At 50.5% G+C, this 25,956-nt stretch overlaps 11 protein-coding genes across 11 annotated transcripts; 7 read left to right on the forward strand and 4 right to left on the reverse strand.

Annotated features, from left to right (window-relative positions):
• Positions 1-459: 459 nt before the first annotated feature.
• Positions 460-1,617, reverse strand: CAF40 (CCR4-NOT core subunit CAF40; the record flags this gene model as incomplete). Its single annotated transcript, XM_076682825.1, has 1 exon — positions 460-1,617. One exon carries the CDS (start codon positions 1,615-1,617, stop codon positions 460-462), a length of 1,158 nt encoding a protein of 385 aa, XP_076542800.1.
• Positions 1,618-4,913: 3,296 nt separating this feature from the next.
• Positions 4,914-5,307, forward strand: TRVA0_005S00584 (uncharacterized protein; the record flags this gene model as incomplete). The annotated part of the gene is made up of 2 exons (XM_076682826.1): positions 4,914-4,937; positions 4,996-5,307. 2 exons carry the CDS (start codon positions 4,914-4,916, stop codon positions 5,305-5,307), a joined length of 336 nt encoding a protein of 111 aa, XP_076542801.1.
• A 1,497-nt stretch (positions 5,308-6,804) lies between these two features.
• Positions 6,805-8,262, forward strand: HRR25 (serine/threonine protein kinase HRR25; the record flags this gene model as incomplete). The annotated part of the gene is made up of 3 exons (XM_076682827.1): positions 6,805-6,827; positions 6,942-7,024; positions 7,076-8,262. 3 exons carry the CDS (start codon positions 6,805-6,807, stop codon positions 8,260-8,262), a joined length of 1,293 nt encoding a protein of 430 aa, XP_076542802.1.
• A 1,581-nt stretch (positions 8,263-9,843) lies between these two features.
• Positions 9,844-11,475, forward strand: TRVA0_005S00628 (SUN domain-containing protein; the record flags this gene model as incomplete). The annotated part of the gene is made up of 1 exon (XM_076682828.1): positions 9,844-11,475. One exon carries the CDS (start codon positions 9,844-9,846, stop codon positions 11,473-11,475), a length of 1,632 nt encoding a protein of 543 aa, XP_076542803.1.
• A 341-nt stretch (positions 11,476-11,816) lies between these two features.
• On the forward strand, positions 11,817-12,917 carry NPY1 (NAD(+) diphosphatase; the record flags this gene model as incomplete). The annotated part of the gene is made up of 1 exon (XM_076682829.1): positions 11,817-12,917. One exon carries the CDS (start codon positions 11,817-11,819, stop codon positions 12,915-12,917), a length of 1,101 nt encoding a protein of 366 aa, XP_076542804.1.
• A 1,078-nt stretch (positions 12,918-13,995) lies between these two features.
• On the reverse strand, positions 13,996-15,085 carry PGC1 (phosphatidylglycerol phospholipase; the record flags this gene model as incomplete). The annotated part of the gene is made up of 3 exons (XM_076682830.1): positions 13,996-14,860; positions 14,909-15,023; positions 15,082-15,085. The coding sequence occupies 3 exons, from the start codon at positions 15,083-15,085 to the stop codon at positions 13,996-13,998; spliced, it is 984 nt and encodes a 327-aa protein (XP_076542805.1).
• A 1,100-nt stretch (positions 15,086-16,185) lies between these two features.
• On the forward strand, positions 16,186-17,559 carry TRVA0_005S00694 (inositol oxygenase; the record flags this gene model as incomplete). Its single annotated transcript, XM_076682831.1, has 1 exon — positions 16,186-17,559. One exon carries the CDS (start codon positions 16,186-16,188, stop codon positions 17,557-17,559), a length of 1,374 nt encoding a protein of 457 aa, XP_076542806.1.
• An 805-nt stretch (positions 17,560-18,364) lies between these two features.
• On the forward strand, positions 18,365-19,477 carry TRVA0_005S00716 (phosphotransferase family protein; the record flags this gene model as incomplete). The annotated part of the gene is made up of 1 exon (XM_076682832.1): positions 18,365-19,477. The coding sequence occupies one exon, from the start codon at positions 18,365-18,367 to the stop codon at positions 19,475-19,477; it is 1,113 nt and encodes a 370-aa protein (XP_076542807.1).
• Positions 19,478-20,466: 989 nt separating this feature from the next.
• On the reverse strand, positions 20,467-21,690 carry TRVA0_005S00738 (uncharacterized protein; the record flags this gene model as incomplete). Its single annotated transcript, XM_076682833.1, has 1 exon — positions 20,467-21,690. The coding sequence occupies one exon, from the start codon at positions 21,688-21,690 to the stop codon at positions 20,467-20,469; it is 1,224 nt and encodes a 407-aa protein (XP_076542808.1).
• A 550-nt stretch (positions 21,691-22,240) lies between these two features.
• Positions 22,241-23,857, reverse strand: TRVA0_005S00760 (telomere repeat binding factor family protein; the record flags this gene model as incomplete). Its single annotated transcript, XM_076682834.1, has 1 exon — positions 22,241-23,857. One exon carries the CDS (start codon positions 23,855-23,857, stop codon positions 22,241-22,243), a length of 1,617 nt encoding a protein of 538 aa, XP_076542809.1.
• Positions 23,858-25,149: 1,292 nt separating this feature from the next.
• On the forward strand, positions 25,150-25,758 carry ISY1 (Isy1p; the record flags this gene model as incomplete). The annotated part of the gene is made up of 1 exon (XM_076682835.1): positions 25,150-25,758. One exon carries the CDS (start codon positions 25,150-25,152, stop codon positions 25,756-25,758), a length of 609 nt encoding a protein of 202 aa, XP_076542810.1.
• Positions 25,759-25,956: the final 198 nt, after the last annotated feature.

Below are 25,956 nucleotides of genomic sequence, written 5' to 3' on the forward strand. Positions count from 1 at the left end.
CGTTCAATTATTTTCTATGTACCGTAGTGCCAATGCTCATACCTCAATCTTTTTTTCATAACATTGGTAGCCGTATGTGATTTTACTGTGGGAGACGCCGATCGTGTCTTGCGCCCCGACACCGGGACGGGTCCGAGCTGAATGTCGTCGCGCTTTCTCCTCATCGCTGGCATCGACTCGAGTTCAGGGGATGTCGGAGACCGTCTTCTTTTTCATGGGGGTCACACACCCCCGCCAGAGCTTGACGAACTCCGACGCACGAGGGCATGAGATCCGTGTCTAGCAAGCGGTGCATCCGTCATTCATGAGTTCGTCAGCCAGCAGAGAGGATGGGATGCCCCCCCCCCCCCCCCCCCCCCAAGGCTTCCTGTCAAAGAATGCCATACGCATGGCAAAGGATAGCAGACAAGACTTTACTATATGTGTCTAATAAATACGTAGAGTTACAAAATTACCCGTTTACTCGTAATTGTCGCTGAGATTTGCAAGCAACTGGGCCAGGCACCGCTTGGTACTTACGTCGTCCCTCAAGGTGTGCGAGAAGGTGGCGTCTCGAAGCGGCTCAGGCAGGGTCTGGCGGAGGGCCTCCCGAGCCCGAGGATTGTCGCTGAGCCGCAGGTAGCACCGCACGACATGCTTCAGCAGCCGCGAGGCTGGCACATCCACGAGCTGGTTGACCATGTTGGCCAGCACATTGGACACGGCGACGAACCGCTCGTACGTGGCGCACACGTACTCGAGGCCGGCGTTGTCCATGAGGATCTTCTGGACAATGAAAATGGCCACCGTCTTGCTGAGCTCCGTACCGGTTTCCATTATCCGCAGACACAGCGGGATAATCTCCGTCTTGAGCAGGAAGGCAATGACATCGGACGAATCATTTTTGACGAGTGCGCCAATGACGCCGAGCGATGTGAGACGCAGGTACTCAAACGACCGCGACTTGGAGGTCGTGTTCAAAAACGGGTAGAGGAAAAGCGGCATGTGGGCATTGAGAAACAAGATGCGGGTATCATTATGCGAGGCGACACACTGGAGTAGGGCCAGCGCATTGCACACTCGGTTCGAGACGGATGAGGTCAGGAGCGGTGGGTCGAGCAGCGGGTATACGAAGATGATCTCCTGGAGCAGCGAGGTCATGACACCAAACGAGTTCCACAGGATGAGCGCCAGGTCCTCGTACTGCTCTCGCTTCTTGCCCAGCTCGAGGAGCGCCTGTTCCCGCGTCACGTTGTTGCCGTGCATGAGTTCGAGAATCCACGAGAAGACTTTGTCATTTTCAGCTGTCTGGATCGACTGGGTCATTGGCGGGGGCATCGGATACGGCTGCTGACCCTGTTTATTGAGTTGGTGCGGAGGCATCGGCTGTTGTTGCTGTCCTGACGACTGCATTGGTGCCCCAATCACCGACGGAGCTTGGTGGTATCCAGCCAGATTCGGGGGCGGAGGTATTGGCTGCTGCTGGCTGAAGCTGCCGGAAGCCAGACTGTGGAGAATGGACAGGTTGTTGGCATTCGGCTGCGTTCTATACTGCGGCTGTGGGGTCTGTTGGTCCGAGTGCTGCGGCTGTTGTTGCTGGGGCTGCGGCTGTTGCTGAGGATGCTGCTGGCTAATCATTGTTCCTCGAGATGTACATGTATATACAGGGTTGTTTTCGTACCAGGCTTTGGGCACTCGCGTCTCTAATGTTGTAGATCTGGGTTTGCTGAAATTCTAATATCGAGCCACGACCCGCATATGGTTCAATTCTCCCGCAAGTGTCTTTTTCGTACGGGCTCCTCAAAACCTCTCGCTCGTTGGGTCGGCTTCAAAATTTAAAAAGCGCTGCTTCTTCGTACCTTTTTCGTGTAATACCCCAGTACGTGGTTTTAGTGGTTGAGGGGAGGTTGAACTTCGGCGCACTTTTTTTTGCTGAGGCGAGCGGACGAGTAGAGGGGAACGGACGTGGTATATTCTAGCACTGCGCGCGTATATTAAAGAATCCAGTGCGGCTCGGTGCGGCTCGGCATTTCGTATACATTACGATACGACATGCCCTAGTGCCAGAATAAAAATGCTAGATGCCACGGTACGCTTCTAACCAGGGCCAGTAAACAAATCCGACAATAATAACAACAATAGTATATTGGTAATGCGATTTACTGTGACCACCAGTACACAACTGTGGGGAAGGTTTTTACGACAAAGCTGGCCATCGAGCCTATAGGTATTCAAGAGTCCACTTATAATATACTAATACAGGCAATACGATGAAATATTAATATAGTGTCTAGTGTGCCAGAGGATAGAGCCGCAGTTCACCTAGTGTTTAGGAGTTCATGTTTTAGAGCCAGGCTGTTAACACCGAATATTGATCATAGTCTGGCCTAGGCCTCATTTATTTTTCTAAAGATACATTAACTTAGTTGCTGTATTAAAAAATATAGCTACAATTTTTAGGGATAGTGCGAGTGCGATAATTTCAATGATACTGTAGTTGCATGATTAAGAGAACCCGTATCAAGCGTAGTGGTCCAAATATACCAGAAACGGACCATTGAATATGCAGCACAAGCCTTGGAATGAAATGGCAGTCCAGAAGATCGTTGAATGCCAAGTTTAGCTCACACTATGATCTTCAACAGTTTTACTGTAACCGTTGAAGATTTAACAATGGATAGTTCAACAATTAACACTTGCTTTATGTGGAGGAGAGACCCTTGAGGTATTAGCCGTCCTTCTCAAAATAGTAGCCGCTGGTGAAGAGTACCTGGCCAATCACGCAAGAGTACACCAAGCTTGGCTAGCTAGCGTTATTATCCAATGGGAATTAAAGTATTGTAATTGACAAAGCATTAGGATAAGTGTCACTGATTTTCAGACAAATATCAAGACTACCGTCGATTAGATAACTTTTGATGAAGTACATCACTAGTATCCAATATAGCAACTACATTTTCTCCATAGTATCCTATCAAGTTATCACTACCACTTGACCATCTTCATATCTCCGCGAGATTTTGGGCAGTGCCAAAGGAACAATGGCAGAACTTTAACCATTATACACGTAATCGCGTTTTGGCTCCAGCCAAATACCAAGATCGTACTGTTCTAAAATACAAGATCGTGCTGAGACACAGGGATCTGTAAATATAGAACACCCATTGTGTGGTCAATACAGTGTTAAAATTGTTCCAATTGAGGATCGTTGGATTGCGTACCCCGTGTCTGGGGTGGTCCGTGCATGATGCTGTACTCACAACGGTAAAACGGAATAAGGTGAAGTTCTACATGTACATACTAAAACTCCCGAAACTCTAACATTGATTTTGCCGCGGAGAGATCCATTGTGTACGATAATCTGCAAGCAGAGAATTGTCTGGGTAGGAGAGATTGGCCAATGCTAATTGCTTTGCATTCGGCAAAGCCTCCGAACTCGACGCGCGGCGTCGCTACATGGAGTTTGAGGGGCGGCCCCCCTCAAGAGGAATCTACAATACAACAACGTATTGCCGTGATGTCAGAGCCAGGGGCGATGGTCACAAATGGCCTATGATACCACACTGGCTGCCCTGCATTGCTGTGGGATCTCTAATATGTAGGCCTTGCACGCGCTCCTGCTGCCCCTCCTCTACTACGATCGCTGTCCGAGCGAGATCACCTCCGGGTGGCTGCGCTAAACATAACACACGATAACAGAGACAGCGCTATGATCCGATAACGTGACCCCCTCCCCCTCTCTCTCTTCTTCATTTGTATCTTGGAACACACACTTGTCTATGAACCTACACATATTGATAAGCGGTCGTTATCACCGGATTTACAAACACTATGCTACTCGAAAGGCACTTGCCACTGTAGAAAAAAATTTTTTTGCCGCAAGCAAAGGCGAAATACATCGTAAGATGGTCACATTCTACTATGCTTTGCACGGGATATATATATGTGATGCGCAGGAATTAATATCATGTAGTAGATGACAGAAAGGCTGAGAAGCACATGTAGGGCCCAGGTTTGGGACAACAGCATCTTATGTTTCAAGGGTTTGAGGCCCAGCCTTGTGCTCAAATCGACACCGGTACATCTGGTATGGTGGGGATGAAAAAAATAACACTTCCCCTTTTCCCTCCTCATGCCCCCCCCCCCCCTTGACGAATTATGAGATGCTATCAAATACTGAATTAAGGTATGGACAATTCGATCGTAGGTCAAGGCGACCCCGATCGGGTGCAAGTGGCCCAGCATCCCCTTGAAATGATTAGCCATGCGTCAGGCCGACGCATAAAAAAACAAAATCTCCATCTGCACAGGTGAGAAAAAAAAAGACCGGCAATTGACCATGGACTGTGTACTTGCGGGAGTCATTGCTTTTCCGCTGATAGTAATACGCCCGCTGCAACCCACGGCTTTAACCCATGGGAATCATGAAACTTACGGTAATAGGCAGGTTTTTTTTTTTTTTTTTTTGTTGTGGTTCGTGATCGGTCGCTCCCTGGCTCCTTCGCTCCTCCATTCCTCTTAACCCGCCACATTGGTATACGCGGTTCTCGATTTCAGGGAAGAGTTGCGTAGGTTTTTATTTTATTTTTGGGCTATACTGGAGGGGGGCGGTTAGAGAGTGCAAGGGGTTTTGTTTGCCTTCTTTGCCCTGCTGCTGCTACTTTGAGTAATCTCAAGTGATGGTCAACGCGATTTCTGATTAATGCACATACATGTCGTACATATACGCAAGGCTGAACAGAGACGATATGTGTGTACTGTATACAGTTGCAAATCAGTGATGCACAGGTATGAGCCAAGGGGTCTGCTAAAAAAAAAAATTCTCGTGACAAAATTTATAAATACTTCAATTGATCCTCTGGGATCTTTTCTTCTCTTCCTTTTCTTTTCTCTTTTTGGTATTTACATATTTCTCTCCATACTAATAGATAATAATGTCTGAGCAGCAGAAGAACGAGGTATGTATGAGGGCGAAAGATTTTTTTGAGAATTGAAAGCTAATTGGTATGCATGTAGCAGCCAACCACTGAGCCAGCTGTTGAGCAGAAGACTGAGGAGGTCGTTGAGGCACCAGCCAAGGCTGAGGAGGCCGTTGAGGAGGGCAACAAGGCTGCTGAGGAGGCCGAGTCCTCTGCCAAGAAGGAGGGCGACAAGTCCGAGGGCGAGGCCAAGGATGCTGCCGAGGGCTCCAAGAGTAAGGTTGCTGAGGGTCTTGAGCAGGCTGCCGAGGGTATCGACAAGGCCACTCCGGATGCTGTCAAGAAGCAGGCCTGGTACAAGAAGATCACTGGCGGCCTTAAGAAGCTCGTCAAGATTGTCAACAAATAAGCTTTTTTCAATCTTTTTCCCCCGTGTTTCCTTTTACGACAGACTAACAATCGTTTCGATATGAAAATCAAGGCCGCTAATCAGCATTATGTACTCTTTAGATTTAATGTTTAATTATAACAAATTACTATATCTTCGTTCATGTATCAATTGGAATGTTTAATCATAGCAGATCTCCACCTATATCCGTTCACCATTAATCTTTCAATTAGTCTCTGTGACTAATTTTATGCCGCCAGTGAAGCAGGGATATCAATCGGTGATATAATGGGTAACTACGTATTACTACGTGCAAGTTATTTAATTGGCTACGCTATGCGCAGTCATTTAATTGTAGCTTTTTTGAACAGAGATCCGTATAGGTACGGCAAGTGATGTATCAATTAGTTTTGAGTGATTAACGTTTTGGCACAGTCCGTAAGTCCGTGTTAAGACTCGGTAAAGCGGAGGATCGGTGTGTCAATTGGCTATGCGCTTGTACTGTTGTAATAGTAGCTACGATCTTTTTTGTATTACCGGTACACAGGCATGATAATTGGAAATCTCAAAGCACCACAATAAATCAAGAGCAGCAATACTACTATGTAACACTGTCAATTGCTGTAGTCGATCTGCACCACTTTGTAGGTTCTATTTATCTCCAATTGGCATGCGCGTAGTTAACGCCCCCGTCGTGATGATCACCACCGCGTATAACCTTACCTGTAGAATGTATAGTCAAGAATGAACAGGAACTATTGGCTGCATCAATACTATCTACAGTATAGCTGTACTTCTGTAGTTTTATTAATATCCAGTATAACTGTACTTCTGTAGTTTCATTAATATCCAGCATAACGATAATATACGTATTTGATATATAGCTAGATCAAACTTCACTACAGACTAGTAGCTGTAGCTACCTATCTATAGCCTCGGCCCTGGTATGCATGCATGGCTGGCACAACTATGTTAACCTCAGCAATGCTACTACAGGTACTGTGCATTGTATAATCTACCCCGTAATAGCCAGCCTTTCTGTGACTTTACAAGAATATGGTATATTTAACAATGTACCAGATCCATAGGCAATATATATGTAATTAAAAATCAAAAAGGGTTAAGTTAAGGGCGCCGGATATAGCACTGTAGCCGCGGGAAGGGATGCGGTGATGCGCTGGCGTAAAAGGCCGAAGGAGAGAGAGGTTGGGAGACCCTGTTTGCACCACCCTCCCTCACACTACGACACACACAAACACCCAAAAAACACAAAAAAAACATCTGCTTCTCTTCAACGACCGCATTTTTTCTGTTTTGAAATAGGCTGATTGGACGGGAAATTTTCATTTTTTTCCTCCTGTTTGTTATTCCTTTTCCTCGCTGAACGACGACAGGCCTGAGGGAAAACGACTTCTGGGTTTACGGAAGGAGGGAATATTTGTACGACAACACAAAGAGAAGGTCACAGCAACCTCCTCACTGTAGACCGACGTAAGAAAAAAATAGGACCTGGCTCAAATGTCCTCCTCATCGGCGTCACTGTAAGTACTGCTGTTTACCGGGTTTTAAGGCCGTCAAGCCCGAGGCTGGCCACAGCTGGGGTTCTGGGTGGAGTTCTGGGTGGAGAAGAGAGAAAAATTTGCTAACAGGGGTAGTGCGAATAGCGACCTTCGCTTGGGCAAGAAGTATAAAATCGGGCGTAAAATCGGCTCGGGGTCCTTTGGCGACATTTACCTGGGTAAGTTTGTTCAAAAAATTTTTTTTATTTAATTTGGGGCTAACGACGCAGGAACGAACATCATCTCTGGAGAGGAGGTGGCGATTAAGCTCGAGTCGGTGCGAACACGGCATCCGCAGCTCGAGTACGAGGCACGCGTGTACCGGTGCCTGTCGGGCGGCATTGGCATCCCCTTTGTGCGGTGGTATGGCACTGAGAGCGGGTACCACGCGCTGGTGATTGACCTTCTGGGCCCGAGTCTCGAGGACCTGTTCAATTTCTGCAACCGGCAGTTCACGTACAAGACGGTGCTGTTGCTGGCGGACCAGCTTATTGGGCGCATTGAGTTCATCCACGCCAAGAACTTCATCCACCGCGACATTAAGCCCGACAACTTCCTCATGGGCATTGGCCGCCGGGGCAACCAGGTCAATGTAATTGACTTTGGACTGGCCAAGAAATACCGCGACCCGCGGACACATTTGCATATCCCGTACCGTGAGAACAAGAACTTGACGGGCACGGCGAGGTACGCCAGCATCAACACACATCTCGGCGTTGAGCAGTCGCGACGAGACGACATTGAGTCGCTGGCGTACGTGCTCATCTACTTCATTCGTGGGTCGCTGCCGTGGCAGGGCCTCAAGGCGCAGACGAAGCGCCAGAAGTACGACCGCATTATGGAGCGCAAAATGACGACCTCGGCCGACGTGCTTACGCGCGGGCTGCCCATGGAGTTCACCATGTTCCTCAACTACGCGCGGTCGCTGCGGTTCGACGACAAACCCGACTACGTATTTCTGCGAAAGATCCTGCGGGACCTTTTCATTCGCCAGCGGTACCTCTACGACTATGTGTTTGACTGGACCATGTGCAAGAGCCAGAAGGAGCAAGAGAAGCGCCAACAGCAGCTGAACCAGCAGCGGCTGCAGCTTCAGCAGGCCGAGGCAGACGAGGAGCAGAAGAAGAAGGATCACACAGCTAGCAACAACGAGCTCCAGCCCTCGGGCAGCAATTCCCAACAGCAGCAGTACATGCGGCACGCGTCCAAAAAGGATGAGATTGATGCCACGGCAGCGGCGTCCGCCGCAGAAGCCGCGCGGGCCCAGCGGATATACGAGTCTGGCCTCGGTGGCACCCCGCCCATGGCGATGCAGAGCGCCTCAGCAGCCGCCGTGGCCGCGAGCCACCAGCAGCGCCAGGTGCAGCAGGGCCACCTCTCGTCCCAGCAACAACAGCAACAGCAGCCATGGTTGTAATGTCCCCACACTAATAGAGTTTCAGGAGAAGACGTAAGACGAAAGACGAAGGCGAAATTGCATGTTTTTTCGAAGTTTTTTTTTTTTAACCCCCCTCCCCAACCACTCCGGTCTTAGCATAAGTTTCCAGATATATAATTTAATACTAATAAAAATGATTTCCAACTCTGCGCATTCTTCGCAACGCGAAGCCATTGGCTGCTCAATGGCCTCAATGAACGCTCCTCTTCTTCAAGTGCCTGCCCCCAAACCCCCGTAGCTCCGCTTCGCGGAGATCTTGTAACATTTCCTCCCCGAAGCTGAACATCAGGGAGGGGATAATCCCCGCAGTTAACATTAGAACGATACGCACAGGTTCTCTGTAGCTCCGTTGTGTGCAGAGATGAGAACAATTGTGATAGCTTTAGTGGTGCCTGCTGAAGTGTGTGTCCTCCCTTCGTAAGGTGATCAGCTAGCTTTGCGTAATAGAACTCGAAAGAGTAGAGCAACTCCTCAAGCGAAGCGTTGTTAATGCCATAAAGCTGGTCGCTTTTAATCTCTTCTTGTAGGAGAACGGTTTCCTATCCCATACAGCGGTACCGCTGGGCGGCCCAATCGATATACGAGTGAATTTGTTATAGCATGATCGACTAGTTATAGCAAGTAAAATTGCTATTGTATAAATGATTATTGGTCTGAACGTAAAATTGCTATTGTATGAATGATTATTGGTATGAGCGTAGAATTGCTGCTGTATGAGACTGATTGTTATATGACTGTGAAATCGCTATTGTATGAGTGATGATGGTATTGTATTTCAAGTGTCTCCCAGACCTCACCAGCTACTTAGCAGATTACTACTATTCAATTTTATCTTGTTATCTGTTTGTAATAGTGTAAGCCCACGCTGTGTAGCCTGAGGTGTGTGGCTATAGCACAAGCGCTCTATATACGCGAAGCAGTTCACATATAGCCAACCAGCATAATCTAAAGCCATGCCCAGATTGTGAGCACATATGCTGTACGCAGCACAGAAAACATAAAACACACTAAGGTACAACTGTAACAGTACACTGTAATACCGTTACAAACAGTGCTGCAAGAAATGGACAAAGTTCAACGCATGTCGGTAGTAAACTCAAATGCGGCTTGGAACAGACATTTCATTTCAGTTTTGTCATTTTCATAGATCTGAGTACCCCTGTCGTAGACAGCTGTCCGAATACAGCAGGTACCATACCGGAATAGGCGATCTGTGCTCCTGTGAATGGGGGTCCGGGCGAATGCCGCACCTGCTTGCGGAAGGAGTGATGTGCACCGATCTTAACCGGGTCGGGCCTTGCGTAAACACTGGCCGGAGGGCTCCTATTGGCATAAAAAAATTTTGTACATATTTAAGGCAAGGGGGCGCCTCCAATGCGGATGCAATTATACCGATTAGACAATAAGCTTGAATATCAGGGGGGCAAGGAGGACTGTTATTCGATTTATCGATCGCGTCAAGGGAAATTTTAGACAGCTCATATTCACTCGTTCACTTAGGGAGCCTGTCAGTCCATTCGTTTTTTTTTCTTCCCATAGGGCGCAGAATAACATTGCCAGATGAATTTATACCTCATTGCTGCTGCCATACTCGCTAGCGGGTCTAGCGTCTCGGCGACGGCTCATACCCATCAAAACAACAACCACGGCCCATCCGTGGCCGAAATCGACCTCAGCAAACGCGACGGCCAGTGCGTCTTCCCGAGCAACGTAGGGCTAGTAGCGGTCACCCCAAATGACCAGAACGCCGGATGGGCCATGTCGCCAAACCAGCCATGCACGCCGGGCAATTGGTGCCCTTACGCGTGCCCGCCAGGCCAGCTCTCAATGCAGTGGGACCCCCAGGCTACGGCCTACACGTACCCCCAGAGCCAGTACGGCGGCCTTTACTGCGACCAGAACGGCACCATGCAAAAGCCGTTCTCAAACAGGCCCTACTGCGTAGATGGGACCGGCAAGGTCCAGGTGCGGAACCAGTGCTCTCAAAACGTTGCGTTTTGTCAGACGGTGCTGCCCGGAAACGAAGCCATGCTGATTCCGACCAACATTGACCAAGGCTGCTCTGAGACTATTGCCGTGCCGGGCCCGTCCTACTGGGTGAGCACTGCGGCGCATTACTACGTTAATCCTCCGGGCGTCAGCACCACTGACGGCTGTGTGTGGGGCACCAGCGCGAATCCATGGGGCAATTGGTCCCCTTACGTGGCTGGCGCCAATACTGACAGCAACGGCAACACGTTTGTAAAGATTGGCTGGAACCCCGTGTACCTCCAGAATGACTGTCCATTTAAGGACACGCTGCCGAGCTTTGGCGTCCGAATTGTGTGCAATGGCGAAAATTGCAATGGCGTTCCCTGCGAAATTGACCCGAGCAAGGTTGGCATCAACGGCGTGACTTCGAACGAGGCTGCCGATGGAGCTGGCGACGGCGCGTTTTGCGTCGTCACTGCGACTAACGGCAACTCGGCCTACATTGAGGTGTTTGAAGTTGGCTCTGGATCCTCCAGTTCTAGTGGTTCTGGATCCATTTCCAGAAGCTCCTCTCCAGCTGCTTCGGCTCCACCTTCGTCTTCTCCAGCTCCTCCAGCTTCCTCCCCAGTTTCGTCTTCTCCGGCTTCATCCGCTCCAGTTTCGTCTGTTGCAGCTTCATCTTCTCCAATTTTATCTTCGTCTGCTGGGCCTTCCACTTCGTCGGCTCTTGCCACTAGTTCTTCTACTAGCTCAAGCTCAAGCTCTTCTTCTTCTTCTTCTTCTTCTTCTTCTTCTTCCGCCAGCACTCCATCAAGCGCAATCGCTTCAACTTCCTCCTCCCTGGCGACCGCCACCATTACCACTACCCCGGTGTCCTTGACGACTTCGTCGGCCAAGACTACCGGCGTCGAGGTCGTGTCCAAGCTGGGCAAGTTTAGCATGGACTTGAATCTCCTTGCCAAGAGTGGTACCGTCTCTGATGTGACCCACCCTGTTTCGTTCGTTTCAGGCGGGCTCTTCCCCTCAAGCCGGGCCGTCCTCTACAATAACGCCGTCGACAACTCGTCGACGACGATCGCGACCAGCCTGGCCACCGAGACGAGCTCGCCACCACCAACTTCCGCAGCACGGACTTCCGCGAAGCAGAACCTGGGCTCCACTCTGGTCGCCCCAATTGGTGCCTTGGTCGCCGCCATTGGGTTCTCCGCACTCGTGCTGTAACACCGAGATACCGAAAATCGCCGAGGCAGGTCCCCGGCTCTCGACACTGTCGTTTGGGTTTGAGTTTTTTTGACATTTTAGGCGTTTTTTTTTATAGATATTCGGGCAATTGTACATTAGTTATACTAATTCTTCTAACAATTATTATTATTGTGCTTCGTCCATTTACGAGCGGGCCAATGTGCATGCACAAGTTAAGTGTATTGTATTTCTAATGTCCGGAGCACCCCCCATCCTGCAGCAGCTGGTACTAGCCTAATACCTGTCAACCCCCCCCCCCTTTCCTCTCCTATCCTCTCGTAGTGCCCAGGGTAGTATAGAATACACAATCAGGTATAGAGATGATAGAAGAGCATAGCACGTACTTCAGTGGTAACCCGCTTAACCGGCTGAGTTTCCTTCGGGAGGACTACACGTTCCTCCATGCGGCGGCCGCCCACGAATCAGCGCGATTCATTCCGCTCCAAAAGCTAAACCCGCTCATTAGAGACTACGATGAGCGTCCGGCGCTGGCGTACCTGTCGTATGCCCAAGTTTCGTCGATTATCGACGACTTTGGCGTCGAGGAGAAGGCCGCTTATGAGCAGTGGAAGCTCACCGCCGACTCCCCGCGGCCCTACGTCAACATGGTATTCGTTGGAGTCGACGAGAGTGACTGCAACGGCACGCTTACTTACAAGGAGTATGCCGGACGCCCTTACTTTGCGATCGACGTGACTCTGTACACTCACATCCCGCCAGAGCTCTCGAACAAGATCAATGCGCTGCTGGACTCGCTGCCTGCGGAGTGGACCTTCCAGAACGCACGCATGCTGAAACTATCCTCGCGGTTCGACGCCCCCGTCTACTCGCAGTCACGCATGTACATTGACTGGTTAGCTCGCAACCTGTTTTGCGGCTCGTGCGGCTCACCGCTGCTGCCCATCAATGGCGGTTGCAAGCTGCTGTGTGCCAATCGGGGCGGCAACTGCGTTTCGCACAAGACAATCAGCAACCTGTCGTTCCCGCGTACCGACTGTGTCGTCATTGTCGCCGTGCTCAACCGTGCCGGGACCCATGTGCTGCTCGGGCTCAACAAGCGCCATGGAGTGGCCAAGATGTACTCGTGCCTCGCCGGGTTCCTCGAACCGGGCGAGTCCATCGAGGACTGCGTGCGGCGAGAGGTGTTTGAGGAGTCGGGCGTGCGGGTCGGCAAAGTTAAGGTGCATGCCACCCAGCCGTGGCCGTACCCGGCCATGATCATGATGGGATGTATTGCCCAGGCCGAGACGGAAGAGATCCGCCTCGACCACGACCCAGAGCTCGAAGACGCCCAGTGGGTGCCTCTGGAGATGTTGCAGAAGCTTTTGCGACACGAGACTGTGGAGAGCGGTATGATGATCCCGCCAAAGACGGCCATTGCCCACGTCCTGCTTTCCGCCGCCGCCAATGGCACCTACTAGTCTCCGCTCAATAGACCCCCGCCAGTAAAAGTATTCACAGAAATGAACTCCTAATATGCCCTAGATGTGTCCCATGCCCCCTCATTACGTGACACCCTGCAAATTGTGGTCATTGCCAGCCAATTTAGGTATTAACATGTCCTAATGTCTCCCAGCTATGTATGTTCGAGGGCCAGCCCTTGAACGCTCGTAGTTAGGGCTCTGCACCCAAACTCCCCGTCACAAATTCTTTTATATCATGGCGATTTGAGAATTGTGGGTATTGCAAGCCAATTGATGAATTTCTCTAAACACGCAGGTAGGCGTAATACAGTAGTACACGACAATGTACTTTCTTTAAAAATCGTTTCCAGGCCGGACGCCTATCAACAATCCACAAACACATCTAGTGCGTAATGTGCGTTTTAGGTAATCTCATGAAGCCCTGATCCTTTTTATTCTCCGTAATAAGGATTAGTGATATCCTGGGGGTTATCGATGCCTAAGCTGCGCGTTGTTGAACCTTAGGCATATCTATGGCAGAGCTGGGCCCCGAGTAAGGGTTTTATTGTTTTATGAGATATTGGTAATGCATGATTATGAGTATAATATACCTCCTCCCCTCTCCTCCTCAAGTCCTGTAGATAGTCAGGCATTGTCTACTGGAATGTTCATCATTTTTAGCCGTTGACACACTACACCCTTCAATAAAGATTTCAATCCACAGAGTGTATTAAAGAGGCAATTAAAGATGCTCAGATGGTGATCCAGGGAAATTCTGGATTGTATATTTTGCCGCCTAATGAATAAGGAAGCGAATGAAGGTAGCTGTGTCTACCTTCAGAAAGGCACTTTCAATGTCTCAGCCATTTATACGGCTGTCAGAAGTAACTGAAAACCTTTCAGCATGCATTTACTCGTAGGACCGAGGTTCCGCTATACTTATGGCCGACTTACTCTTACACTGACTCGTCCTACTTTTGTGGTATTTGCCACTCTATTCCCAGTACAATTCTAAGGGATAGTCCAGCTACGTTCAGTTACTCAAGTTCATGAAGGGCCCGTGCAGAAGTGCCACGCATTACAACTAGTCTAGCAATTATAACGGAGCCCGCCCGGTAAAGACAGAAATAACCCATGCAAGAGTGAGGAAGAACCTTAAGGTGAGAATGGCGAGCGGGAACTTGACAAACCGCTCGGTCCACGAGTACAGGCTCGTCGGCGAGACCTTATTCAGGTCCTGGTCGGTGATGCGCTCCAACAACCGGTTGTACACATCCGGAGTGTCAGTAATGACACCATCCAAGTTGGCCGAAATCGCCCACCGCATGGCTTGGTCGCTGTTAATCGTCCACGAATACACAAGTCGGCCTCTGGCCTTGGCCTCAGCCACCAGTTGCGACCCGCCCGCAATGCTCAGCACAATGTGATGGAGCGAGATGCCGACCACCTGGTCATGGGCCATGAACCGCCTCGCCAGCGACTTGGAGACGCCAATAAACACTACAGGAATCTCCGGAGACTCCATCTTTACTGCGGCGAGAACGTCCTCGCGCCAAATGCCAAACACCATGCGCTGGCCCCAGAAGTTCATGTCCGGGTTTACCTCTCGCAAAATGGACACCACCTTGGTGATGACTCCCGGCTCGTTCGTCCGCTTGACGTCGAGCATGAGCTGAATCTGCGAGAATTCAGCACTCTCGGCGAACAGCCGGGCAATCTGCTCAAATGTCGGCATGGGCTCGCGCGGTTCCATTGTCGTCAGCAGCTTGTTGAGCACGCCGTGGTACGGAGTCGTCGGAATGTCGTGCTTGACGCCAAAGCACCGGAACGAGTTGGGGTCGTGGGTGACAACAACTACGCCGTCTCCAGATACCTGGATGTCCGTCTCAATGATGGTCGCACCAGCCTCTATAGCTGCACGCATGGCTGCAATGGTGTTCTCCGGGTACGACGCCTTGAACCTACAAGAGAGTTAGCCCCCCAACTACGCAAAAGATGTCATCACTTACCCCCGGTGGCCGGCACAGAGTGGACGGTAGCCGCTAATCGGCTTGAACCGCGAGTCCGTCGAGGAGATGGAGCTCTCGGAGACGTTTGACTTCAGCATGGGTCCGGGTCGTGCTGCTTCACAGCCGTTAGAGATCAAAGCGGCTTCTTTCATAGCATTCCCAGTATCACATACACATAGTTCCCTTCCTTTTAGAGCTATTTGCGATTTATACGTGCCTCTCTGTCGGGCTTCGCAGGTAAGAGTCCAACTTTAAATATAGCCCACTTAGAATGGCGAAGTCGACGATCCGAGACCGGTAAAAATACCGAGCGCGGTTTGTGTGAGGCGCAAGGCCCATCGAAAGGACCCGACGAAACACACGTGGAAGCGGCAGTTCAATGTAATGAAATGTTCAAAATGTCTCCACGTGCCGTATGGGATGGGCCTGCGATTGTCTCCTGGACCCACATCCCTCATCCGTGGGGCATGTGTGCCAGTGCATGAGTAATATTCGATATTGGCGATCTCCGCCTTCTTCCAAGGGAGCTTCGTTACAGCGTAACAAAATACTCCCAACAGCAGTTACAAAGACCATTAAAACAGCATTCCCCCCCCCCCCCCCCCCCACATTGGACACTAGCTTAGGATTCAATTGGGGCCAGGCCCAAACCCCCCATAGCTCCGCTTCGCGGAGACCATTGATCACTACAATATCGCCCCGGAGATGAGCCCCACAGGGGGAGGGATTCTTATAGGTGATATTGGGGGAGGAGAATGGGGGGGGGGGCTGACTAAGCAGGAGACATTTAGGCATGGCGACAATCAGTGGGACGTCCGACTTTACATAACGGTTGAGTAAGGGCCAATCACTGGGCTCTGAAATAACCGTCCACTAAGCTATATATGGCAATGATCGGGTTTGTTTTCCATGAGAAATCGTACCATTCGCGGAGATGCTTTGCCGGGATCAATTGGTTCTTCGGGCTGACCTCCGTGGGGGACAGCCGGTTCTCTACCGGTTGAGTTAACGGTACGTACTCATATTGGAAATGATTCTCCTCGAGCTCCCTTCAGGGGAGATCTTAGCCCAAACAACGTGCCCACTTTTTGTAATCAGCCCTCTGGTCAGCGGAGCCCCCAGGGGTCCGGGCCGTGGTGGCTAATGACAGGGCCGCAATTACTATTAACCCCACAAGCCAGTTGCTCGGGGAAATTGCCTTCCCGAAAAGGAATGATAAAGCACCCCACACTGTACGGAAGTCTCGTCCGAGGAGACGATCGCAGCCAGTCGGCGGCATGCCCCGAGGTGCGTGGACTTCAGCACGCCTGCGTAGTGTGGAGCACGGCCGCCCAGCGGAGAGCAAAGAATCTGCCCTCGGACCTAAGCTCCGTGGAGAACCAGTCTTCTTGGGGCGAAAAGAGGACGACTTAGAAGAGCAAAATACTATACTGTCGGACGAGGCTCCGTGTTTAGATGCCCAGAGTGCGGCGGGTTTGCTGATGGAGGGCGCAGCGATAGAAACACTATATAAGAGAGAAGTAGCCCCCTCGAAAATGGCAGCGATAATCACTAGCACTCTGCAAGAGAGAAGCGAATCAACCAAGAGACGACTCTCGACTTCCTCTAGTACAGCGAATAATAACAGCACGTCCTGCCCCGACGCATACAAGCGAGCCCGCATCCAAGAACTAGAATTTCACCGCAAAAGACTGCAAAAGATGTCTCCACCAGCCGCTACCGCTACCGCTACCCTGCCGACCGTTGATCCGCTCGCCGAGAAGAAGGGCCATCTGCTCGAGCAGACGGACGACGCCATTCTGGCTGTCAATGCCCTCAAGTCGCAGATGGATACCCAATGGAACTCGGAGTCCAAATTCGACGCCAACAAGGACAAAACGCAGTTCCGACAGTACGAGGACGCTTGCGACCGAGTCAAGCAGTTCTACGCCGAGCAACACGCTAAGCAGACCGTCGCGTACAACCTTCAGGCGCGAGTCAACTTCAAGACCAAGAGCCGGGCAAGCATGACAATTTGGGAGGCCCTCGAGCGGCTCAACACGCTCATCGACGAAAGCGACCCGGATACCGAGCTCTCGCAGATCGAGCACGCCCTGCAGACGGCCGAGGCCATCCGACGAGACGGCAAGCCGCGATGGATGCAGCTGACCGGCCTCCTCCACGACCTGGGCAAGCTGCTCTACTTCTTTGACGCCCAGGGCCAATGGGACGTTGTGGGCGACACCTTCCCCGTCGGCTGCCGGTTCGACGAGCGAAACATCTATCCAGACACTTTCAAGGCGAACCCGGACTACGATCACCCTATCTACTCTACTGAATTTGGCATCTACAACGAGGGCTGCGGTCTCGACGCCGTCATGCTCTCCTGGGGACACGACGAGTACATGTACCACGTTTGCAAGACGCAGTCGACCCTGCCAGACGAGGCTCTCGCCATGATCCGGTACCATTCCTTCTACCCATGGCACCGGGAGGGCGCCTACCATAAGCTTATGAACGAGCATGACAAGAAAATGCTTGAGGCTGTCAAGGCCTTCAACCCATACGACCTCTACTCCAAGTCCGACAACGCCCACTCGGTCGAGGAGCTCAAACCATACTACCTCGACCTCATTGATGAGTTTTTCCCAAAGAAGGTCATTGACTTCTAGATTTGACGATTATTTATACACTAATACGACGATTTAATTGGATATGTTCTAACGCTCAATCCCCCCAAACTCTCGTATTTTCGCAGAGGCAATTGTAATTGAAGCCTAGGCTAGTATTCAAGGGGGGACCAGTCCGCCCAACCCCCCCTTGGCAGCTTGTCACACTACGGTACGTACCCGGTGTACTGCGAGTTGCCTGTAACTATGGGTACCTCTGCTGCGACAGATTTGTTATGTTGTTGCGAGGCTCCCGTTACACTGTAACCACGCACCGGCTCTCTGTTGGGAGTTTTTTGTTACGCTGTAATGAATCTCCGAGGCGGGGACCTCCGGTAAGCAGAGTTACGGGAGCTCGAGGGTTGGCCCTCAAACACATTCTGCGTCGACGGCTTACTATCACGGACCAGTCCCCCAACTTACCTCCGCCTTAAAAAAAAATAAAAACCATTTTTAAGTCCTCGTCTTTGGAGCGGGCCTGCGGTGGAGGTAACCCCCAACCCCCCTGTAGCTCCACTTCGCAGAGGAGTCGTATTACGGAACTCTAGGGCTGACCCTCGAAAACTATAGTTGAACTAGATAGTAGAACCTAGGGTGCATAATTGTAACTTCGTCTTTTAAATATATAGTTGATGTGGAGCTAGACAGCTCGGTCGGCATGTCGGTATTTGATAATGTATGTTGGTGAGGGAACCTCGGTCGGAAACGGGGTTTGAAACGGGTTTGCCCCACAATAGGCCAGAACTATATATCAGCCGTGGATTCCTGTGTTTAGCTAAAGAAATAGATTTTTCTTTTCAAATTTACAATGGCACGAGTCGATACAGAGGCTGATCTCGGAGAGATCAGGAGCAAGCTCAACGTCGAAGGGCTGACGGAGTACCTGGTGGGGAAGCACCCTGAACAGTTCGAGGCGCCCTTCACGGTCAAGCAGTTCGGGTTCGGCCAGTCCAACCCATCGTACCAGATCGTCGATGCCAGGAAGCGCAAGTATGTGTTGAGAAAGCAGCCGGATGGCCAGCTCGTATCCAAGACAGCCCACCGAGTCGACCGAGAGTTCTACATGCTCAAGGCGCTGTACCCGACCGACGTGCCGGTGCCAAAGCCAATTGAGCTGTGCCAGGACAAGTCAGTCATTGGCACTGACTTCTACATTATGGAGTTTGTGCAAGGCCGAATCTTCCACAGCCCAACCTTTCCAGAGCTGTCGAAAAAAGATCGGGACGAGTGCTGGCGATCTGCCGTCACCTCGCTCGCCAAACTGCATGCACTCGACCCGACGAAGATCGGTCTGCCCCAGAACTTCCTGCGTAATCTCAGCAGCCATTACCCTAGGCAGATCATCACTCTCTCAAAGGTCGCCGAAGCCCAGGCAGCTGTCGTATCCAAGCTCACCGGCAAGCCAGTGGGTCCAATCCCGCATTTCGACTACATTGTCGAGTGGATGAAGTCTAACATGCCTCCAGAGCGTGTGGGTATCGTGCATGGGGACTATAAGATTGATAACCTCATCTTCCATCCGACCGAGAACCGTGTCATTGCCATGCTCGACTGGGAGCTCTGCACAATTGGCCATCCTCTGGCTGATCTGGGCAACTTGCTCATGCCGTACTCTATTCCTGCTGAAGCGCGAAAGAAGCTCATGGGCAGCATGAACGCCGAAATTGATGCGCCCACTTTGGTGGAAAACCTCCGGCGGTACCAGGAAGCGGCTGGATGGGACCCAGCTCAATTTTGGACTTTTGCCCAAGTCTATGCCCACTTGAGACTGGCAGTGATTATTCATGGCATCAAAGCTCGCCATGCTGTCGGTCAGGCCTCCTCAGCCAAGGCTGCCGAACACGCTGCTACGCTTCATATCTTTGCTGAGCTTGCTTATAAGACTATTAAGGAGGCCCAAAACGGCTCCACCAAATTGTAACCTAGCTTCATAGAATAAACAAACTGTTTACCCGGTATAAGATAAAATATCTAGGAGAGTTTTCCTGCCTGTATTTGACCATGCACTATCTATTACCAACGCCGTCAAGTACCGATTTCACGTACTGAGACGTGAAATAATTGTCCCGTCTACCCTAATTTCGGTGCTGGTATTTGAGAAAATGTTGTAGCGGTACTTTAAAGCTCTAAAGTGCTTGAAGATTACTACAATTGCTATATTCGGGAGAGTCAACTAAGTGGACTAATAAGAGGACTGGGTTATATATAGAATATTGAACATTCATATTGAGCACCAGGCAGTTGTGTTGAGGTATAGCGGTTCGGTGAATGTCCGATGTAGACAGGCTCGGCGAGTGACCGATGTAGACAGGCTCGGAGAGTGACCGAAGTGAAACGGTTCGGAGAATAGCCGAGCTACGGAGTCGGAACATCGGTGATGAAGCGAAGGAGAATCACACCGGTGGCATGAAAGATAAATTGAGGGAAGTTCCCATGGTTGGAGATGTAAGCAGATAGACAGCAATGCAGGAACTCACCGGGGATCAAGTCTCTGACACACAACCAGTAGCTACGACGGAAAGAATGGATAAGGATCCATTCGTTCAACAAGTTGACCATCTGTGTAAGTTGTGTAATTGAGTAATTTAGTACGCATTTAAATACCGGTCGTTGATTTATTGATTATCCGGTAATTGATTAATTACTGTAATTATTAATTTGTAGTACTGTACTTGATTGCACCAATCACAAAATTCATTTGGCATGAGTTCATCTCAGAGTATTATGGAAAATTATTATTATGGTAACGCATATTATAAGTCATATCCGGTAACCTGGTAACGTTAATAGATTCTGTAATTGAATAATTGAATAATTGATTTATGAATTAATTGAATAAATGGCCAGCTGATTAAATGATTAATGGACTACCCGGTAGTTGAGTAATTGAGTTAGCTCCTCTTCGAAAAATTAATGAGCAGTCCTAATCAAATGGAGGATGCCAAAATGTTGTTCAATGTTCCACGGCCCTGGGTCCTTCCACAAATCGTCAAAGGCGGTCAAGAAAGTCGCGTAACCATTCGTGACCTGAACAATGTTGCGAATGGCCTTCTGCTGGTTCTCTGGGCTCGGAGAATTGTTGCCCAATGGCTTGCCTGCCGACGGATATCCAGTCTCCGTAATATATATCTTCTTGTTCGGACAGTGCTGCTTCGTCAGCGTCACCTGGCCGGCCACAAAGGTGCCGGCACTGTCGGCATTAGAACCGGGATCAAAAAACGGATGGGGGTTGATGCCGACAAAGTCAAGCACGTCATTATTGCAGAGCTCAGGGGTTCGCATATATGTCACTGGCGGCTCCGAGGTTGAGATGGGACCCTGGTAGCCAGCATCGCGGAGACGCTCCTTTACCTGCCGAACCTTGTCCACTAGCTGCCCTGCAGTGACCCAATTCTGTAGTACTGCCTCGTTGCCCACGAGAACCATGGTGAACTGGCCCCACCCATTGGCCTTTCCAAAATTGACTAGATCGTTGACTTGGCCGTCTATTGAATCTGCTCCACTGGGGCCAATCCACAAGCCTTGGTTGACTTTAATATCGTACTTCTTGGCAGTGGGGATCACATTGTTGAGGGCATTGCAGTCGGTGGAGTATACTCGCAGCGATTTAATAGGCCTGGACGAGATAAGCTTCATGTCTGCCTCAACAGCGCTCAAATCCTTGCACGAGCGGTCATTGTTGTACGGAGAGTACACAATTGAGTCGTACACAAGCTTATCCTCGTCCAGATTAGTGATGCCTTGCTGGATTTGTGTGTCCTCAACCAAATCTACAGGATCGCGCGATGGTTTATAGGCAATGTTACCAGGCTTGCCATTAATGGTCTTGTCGAATGAAGAGAATGTATCATAATCATCGTCTCCATCATCATCATCATCATCATCATCATCATAATCGTCGTAGTCGTCGTCTTCCCAATTGTCACTGTCATCGTCATCGTCATAACTTCCGTAAATCTCGCGGAGCCGGCTGCTACCTCGACGAGGAGGGAAGCTGAACTCGAGGTATGACCCATTGTACCGATTGAAGTGAGTGTGGGCCTGACGTTCGACCGCATTCAACTTCGGTTTAACAGACGCAATGTCATCCCTGCGATGACGATGGCGCGATGCAGCAGACACAAGCGACACCATTATTAAAGCAATCAGCCATTTCATTGTCCTAAAATTGATTAATCAATCAATGCAATCAAACGTATTAATATATACGGCCGGTCTCAAGACTTCCAGGGCCAAGGTTAAGGTTTCCAATAAAACTGAAATACTAGGTGTTATATATATAAAAGAAAATGATCCTGTTTAACGGGTTCAATAAATAGAGCTGGAAATACTCCAAGACTCTAAGATCCCGTTCCTGTCATCACAAGGCACGCCACTAGTATCCATGCAATTGGCTCTCGGCGATCGGGTTATGTATCCTGATATTATATGTTCCGTCGATATACAAAGATCAATACACGACTCTGGCCCTCCTTGTCTCAACAAGGTTGGAATCCCCACACCGCATTTAAAACTAGCGAGGTTTAGTAAACCTTCGTGAAATATGTCAAACATGTCGCGATTCAAATCTTCCGATCTGTTTCAGCCGCACTCCATCGTTTGAGACCCCCCCTGGAATCACATCATCTCGTAAAATATGTACCGGCAGTTCATTAGAAAGTAATAAATAAATATAGTCTATGGGTTATCTTCCATTGACGTTGGACATATAATATCTTGACGGCTGCTGTGGCTGGGTCTGTAGAAATGTAGAGGAGATGCCCAACAGATCTTGTGATGAGGGCTGCTGCTGCATCTGCGCATTTCGTGGTGTCGACTGGTTTGCCTGCAGCTGCTGATTCGTAGACGATGAAGATGAATTCTTGCGCGTGCGGCCCTTGTAGCCAGCAGCGATGTACTTATCGGGGAATGCATTCCTGAACCGGTCCCGCAAGTCCGTAGACCGTCTATCCATGAGCCCAAAGTCCGTATCTCGCTGGATGCGGGACCACGCTGGGCCGTACTTCTCAAACCCTTTGAGCAATGCCTCGTCCTCGTCGGCCGTGAACGAACGACGCTCCTTGCGGTTAATCTTGACCAGGCCCGTGTCGGCCGAGAGTATCGAGTCGCTGCTCAGCGTGGCAGTGGCCGGGTCGAGCGAGTCTGGGTGAGCCGGTACGATCTGGCCCCCCGGAGTCGTTGTCGAGCCAATGCTGTCTACTACGAGCTCGCCACTGCTACTTCGCTTGCGCTTCTGCTTGTGGGTGCGGGCATTGGGGTACAGCCTCGCATACTCCTCGGGGAACGAGGTGCGGAACCGGTCCTTGAGGTCGACAGCGGTACGGCTGTTGAACTTGAGGTTTGGGTCAGTGAGAATCTTCTTCCAGTTGCCCACGCCGTGCGTTTTGCACCCTTGCATGAGGTTCTCCGTCTCATCTTTGGTCCATCCGAGGCGGATTCGGCGTCTCCGCCCGCCATTGCTGCTCGGGTGGACCTGCCGCGATGTGTTGCGTACCCGAGACGAGTACCGCACAACATGGGGGTGCTGTATGGAGAACTCAGCCATACCAGTGTCGGTATTATTAGCAGAGCTCGACACGGAAGGGTCGTACAGCTGGGACTGGGACTGAGACTGCGGGAATTGGCTGAACTGGTTCATTCTAAAGCGTTGATGCTGATGTTGCTGTTGGCGCTGTTCCTTCTCAAAGCCAGAATTACTCATACCAGCGGCCATTTGCAAGATTTGCATCGTTTCGCGCTGTGCAGCCGCGTCGTCTGAGCGCCCCGACGAGGATGACGGGCTATGATGCTTACTGTTGGCCATAAACTGCACTGAATTTTCCTTCAAAGAGCTGCTATTCTCTAAATCCGGCAACGGTGATTGCGTCGTTTGGAGAGACATGCCAATGCTTCCTTGCTGATGCCGTTGGCTCGGGTGGTGAATACTCTGCTGCGGCTGCGGCTGTTGGTGCGGCGCCAGCTGGGACGGCGTCTGGAGCGACCGGTACTGGCCCTGAGGATGCTGGCCCAGCGACATTGGGAAAAACGAGCTCTGCTGGGCGTATTGAGCGCCGCCACCTGGCCGCATAATCTCTGGATCCAGCACGCCTGCTCCACCTCCACCACCTCCTCCGGCGGGTCCGCTTGGGCCGTCCTCAAACCCTGTCGCCACCGCGACCGCCGCCGCCGTGTCAAAGGCGCTTGTCGGAGCCGTGTCCTCCATGTGGAACGCCCGCTGGGACACCATGTCATGGTGGTGGTGCTGCTGGTGCTGGTGAAGGTGCTCCTGGCGCTGCTGGTACGGGTCCTCCTTGGCAGACATTAGGGCAAGCCGGGAGACGGGATTGGGGGTCTTGTTCTCGTTTTTGCAACTCTCGGATATATCAATTACGCTCTCACAGTGCCTGCCAGCTTCTCCATCTCACTCCGCTCGCGTGCTAGGGCCTTCATGAATGGCTTATCTTTGAGAGAAGAGCAGCAACTGATGCCTCCGGCTCCCGTACGTCCTGGGTTAGGTTCCGCTTCTATTTTTTTTTTTTTTTTTTTCCTTCACCCTTCACGCGCATCTCCACAAATTATGCCTGCCATGCACACGCGTTTTGGGCTACTGTTTGTCCCAACGCGCGCCCCGCATCACCAAATTTCGCGGGCATCTTCGCGACTCGTGGGCACGTCGATCCTTGGGCGTTTCACCGTGGCGGCTTCCCTTTGACTGCATGTGTTGTGTCTGCTTTTTATAGGTTTATTCACCATATTTGAGGTGAATCCTATAAACCCCTCAAGTTACGTGGGCGTGCTGTTTTGGCGATATTAATAGCCAAATATTGCGCCAGCTATTCCTGTTACTCCGACTAGTAGTAGGTACTCCAATCAGGTCAGCTACTGATACAGTGTGCCGGCAATATCGCGCTCTCTGCCGAGGATTATGCGCGCATGACGTAGACGGCGTATCACATCACGCCCTGTTGCTCATTGCACTACATACGGCAGGTATTGCCATGTTGTATAGGGTGTAGCAATTAAAGTACGATAATATATGTAGAGCGAAGCAGGAACGACGTATCTTGCTATTTAATTCCCAGGCATCATTATATTTATTTGTCAGATGTAGGGGCCTTTGTATCGTGGACAATGGCATGTGGGGAGACGACTTCTACACTGCAATTGGACGTATCTTCTGTCACGAATAGCTGTTGCTTTTCCGTAACCGCTGCTATTGCTAGCCTCCTTCTACGTATTATTTCCCACAGTGGTATACAGTGACAATTGGCCCCGCAAAACGCAAAGTGGGAAAGCCTGTGCAGGAGGTAACGGTGATACAGTGTACTTATGATCAACTTGTGATCAACCCATCATTACCGGTAGGTAATCAATTGCCACCTACAGGTGCAGCCAAGTATTCACAGCTTTTTCATAAACACATTACATACAGGTATATGGCTGCCTACATTAAGTAAACTGTATGGCGTGTGTCTTCCCAACTGTACCGGGGGGGGGGGGGGGGGGGGAAGGGGGTCTGCATGCGTATCGGTGTTGCCGAAAATTGATGAAACATTTTGACATTTCCACACTACCGTACGTATTGTACGTAATGTACCATTAAATATTAGTGATATGTCGTTCAAATCGCACAGACCCCGACGGATTGACTCGGTAGAGGAAGTTCACGAGTGCGAACGATGGAGATCGCAGGTGGTGAGCGAGATCAGTCGCAAGATCACCCGGATCAACGACCCTATCTTATCGCAGTATCAGATTCGCGATGTCAATGACGAAATAAACAAACTTATGCGAGAGAAAACGGCCTGGGAGTACCGCATTAAGGATCTCGGCGGGCCAAATTATCTCCGGACTAAGCTGTTCCAGGCAGCATCTCTCTCCGGCCAAGGTGGGTACAAGTACTACGGGCGGGCTAAAGACCTGCCGGGGGTCAGAGAAACGCTGGATGCGGCGGCCAAGGAACGTGTGCGCAAGCAGAAACTTGAGTGCGGCGAGTACTACGAAGAAGAGGAGGAATCGACTGAGAATCTGGATGCGGAGTACTTTGGCCTTGGTGATGACAGTGCGTTAGTTAGAGAAGAGCAGGAATACGAGGCGAGCATTCTCCCTGGCAATCCGGGTAAACCAATTGAGCCAATAGAGCTGCCCAAAATACCGACCCTATTGGAGATGGAGGCGTATCTTGTTGAAAAGCAAAAGGAACAGCTTGTACAAATGTTGTAACATCGTCATTGTCGCTTTCGCGTCTCCGCCGTTAAGAGACGACGGAGTAGTACATATTTAATAGTTGAAAATGACTTTGCGATTAACCCACCGAAGCCTGTGTGGTCCACTTCATGAATTCATTTGCAGTCTCGGAAGCGGGCACAAAGCTTCACCTTCAGTTCCTGACATAACATCGAAATAAAGCTTTTCCAGCGG

The sequence above is a fragment of the Trichomonascus vanleenenianus genome (assembly GCF_965637985.1).
Source record: "Trichomonascus vanleenenianus strain CLIB 3782 genome assembly, contig: TRVA0_005S, whole genome shotgun sequence".
NCBI lineage: Eukaryota > Fungi > Ascomycota > Dipodascomycetes > Dipodascales > Trichomonascaceae > Blastobotrys > Blastobotrys vanleenenianus.